The sequence below is a fragment of the Hyperolius riggenbachi genome, chromosome 1 (assembly GCF_040937935.1).
Source record: "Hyperolius riggenbachi isolate aHypRig1 chromosome 1, aHypRig1.pri, whole genome shotgun sequence".
NCBI lineage: Eukaryota > Metazoa > Chordata > Amphibia > Anura > Hyperoliidae > Hyperolius > Hyperolius riggenbachi.
The window spans coordinates 209,747,925-209,750,505 of NC_090646.1; the positions used below are offsets into that span (position 1 = coordinate 209,747,925).

Here is a 2,581-nt window from a genome sequence, read left to right on the forward strand (position 1 = left end):
AATATTAGGTGGAGTTACTTAACTTGGTCTTGCACGGAAGGTATTCTGAGGGTCCTCCTTGTGGGGGCCCTCGATAAACGAGGAGAGGATGGCGGCTGCATCAAGTGGAGGAGGTATGCCAAAGCTGCGTAATTCAATACGCTTCGTCGTGAAGGCGGAATGGAGGAGTAAGGGACCCAAGGCGTTTATTGACAAGGTACTGGTGGAGGGGTTGAAGATGACAAAGAATAATTTGTTTGCGATTCAGGATTTTCCTGCACAAGGAGCATATGATGTCACAATGTATAGTGAGGAAGAGGCTTTAAGGGTGCTGGCAGACTATAGAGAGAGCAGGGAGGATTTTGTTAAGTGGCTGGAGTCAGTTACACCGCTGTTTAATGAAAAAGCAAGACAAGTGTACGTTCACATGTATAACCCGTTTGTGGAGCCTGATGTTGTGAGATTGTTTCTGCAGAGATACTTCAGAGATGTGAGTTGGGCAGAGAAGATCTATAATCACATCGGTGTTTATAGGAGCAAGATGAGATTTAATGTGGAGTTCAAGAGGCAGGAAGGGAGCTGGCATGATGTGGTTCACCCACCCCCTGTCTTTTCCATTGCCGGTGAGAGAGGCTATATCACCTACACTGGGCAACCGCTCTACTGCCGGAAGTGTTATAGTTTTGGGCACGGTGCTGGCAGCTGCAGCTCTGAGGAGAGGTGCAGGCACTGTAAGGAGCCGGTTCACCCAGGCTCCAAGTGTAAAAAGGTGAAGGTGTGTGACTTGTGTGGTCTATCGGGCCACTTGGCCAAAGAATGTGAAAAGCGGGGGAACACCCGCATATATACCTATGCTGCTGCTGCTGGCTCCTATGGCAGGGGCAGGAGGTGATCACTGGCTACCCGTGTGGAGCCCCGGGACGCTGAGGCTGATGCCGAAGCTCCCCTTTCTGAGGTAGCTGGAGAGGGCACCGGTGCTGCTCAGACGGGTCCAACTGCTACTGTGACCCCCCCTGTCCCCTCTGCTGAAGAGGTCACTGACTCCCAGATGCTGCAGGCTGAGATTCCAAAGCTGCAGCGTGTCAAGAAAAGGAAACTGGCTGAGCATGTGGATGAGGATGATGATGATGAAGCTGTGGGGAGTGGGGGTGAAGAGGATGCCGTGCCTCCTACTGCAGTGTGTCCCCCCGCTGAGCAGAATGCTGGTGCTCCTGCCTGTAAGAAGGCTGCTGCTGACGTGGCAGGAAGCAAGGCTGGAGAGGCTGATGTATGTGTACCTGATGTTGTCCCGTGTTCCCCCGCTGTGGTGATAGAGGCTGGGGCTGAAGGAAGTGATATTGTGGCTGAAACCCCCCCGGAGAGGCTCCCCGAAGCAGTGCCCGGCTCTCCAGCTGATCGGGATTCCCCTGACGCCGGTGACGTCACTTGCTCAGTTCCTGCTGAGCGGGGCCCGCAGCACGACAGTGGAGAGCGTTCTGAGGCTTCCCTGACCCCTGCCACCAGTACAGAAGCCGCCCCTTTGGTCCCAGGAAGCCAGGCAGATGTGCCTGAACCCTGCAGAGACTCCCAGCAGCCTGCCATGGACGCTAGTAGCCGCAGGTCTGCTGGGAGCAGTAGTGCCACAGCTGCTGATGCCGGCTCAGTCGGCGAGAATAACAGGAATGCAGGCGAGGAAACAGCTGTGCAGTCAGCTGAACCGCCAGAGATTCCTAAGCCTGCCCCTTCTTCTGCTCTCTCGCAGAAGAAACTTAAAAGTTTGCCAGTAAACCCCAGCCCTGCATCTAGTAAAAGCCCAAAAGCTGACAATGCGGTGAGGAGATCCCAGCAAGGGACTGCCTCATCTCCCTCCAAAAATAACGACTCCCCAAGTTCAAAAAAAGGAGGGAAATCAGCCAGCATGTCAGTCATGATCTCAGAGGAGGGAGGTGGAGTTAATGCAAATGAGGAGGAGGAGTTTGAAATGGACCTGACAGACCCTGGGAAGGTGGAAGGTGAAAAAGAGGTGGAGATAGAGGAGAATGATAGTGATTATCTACCACCTTATCAAGAGAGGAAAGAAGCTGTGACTGAGTCTGAAAGTGATGACACCCGTGTAACAAAAATGAGGATCGTCAGTGACACTTCTGAGGGTGAATTAAAGGTGGATATGACCCAGTCTCCTGTGCCTACTAGCTGGAAAAACACTAGGCCAGCTAGGAGAGTTAACCCGGAGGCACCGGGACCGAGTACTGCTGGGGATTCTGGTCCGGAGGACTGGAACACAGCAGAATCAAAAAAACAAAGAAAGAAGAGGAATAGAAAGACAAAGCAGGAGCCCACCACTGTGGGTGTACGGAAGAGTCCCAGAGCACCTAAGAAATGAAGATGGCTGAGTGTAGGTTGCTTTTCACGTGGTGTCTTTTGGTGATGGTGCTGTCCCTGCTGTCTGTAAATGTGAGGGGGATCGGCTCCTCATACCGCCGGGCTGCAGTCCTGCAGGACCTCGCAAATTTTAGGGCGGATATTTTTTGTCTGCAGGAGTGTATATTGAAGACGGTACCTGGCTCTGGGGAATGGGCAGGGGGCAATGCCATCTGGTCCCCTGCCTGCCAGAGTAGGAATG

At 53.2% G+C, this 2,581-nt stretch overlaps 1 protein-coding gene across 1 annotated transcript; it reads left to right on the forward strand.

Annotated features, from left to right (window-relative positions):
- Positions 1 to 1,027: 1,027 nt before the first annotated feature.
- Positions 1,028 to 2,341, forward strand: LOC137566784 (DNA polymerase delta subunit 3-like). Its single transcript, XM_068278623.1, has one exon. It carries the CDS (start codon positions 1,028 to 1,030, stop codon positions 2,339 to 2,341), a length of 1,314 nt encoding a protein of 437 aa, XP_068134724.1.
- The last annotated feature ends 240 nt before the right edge of the window (positions 2,342 to 2,581 follow it).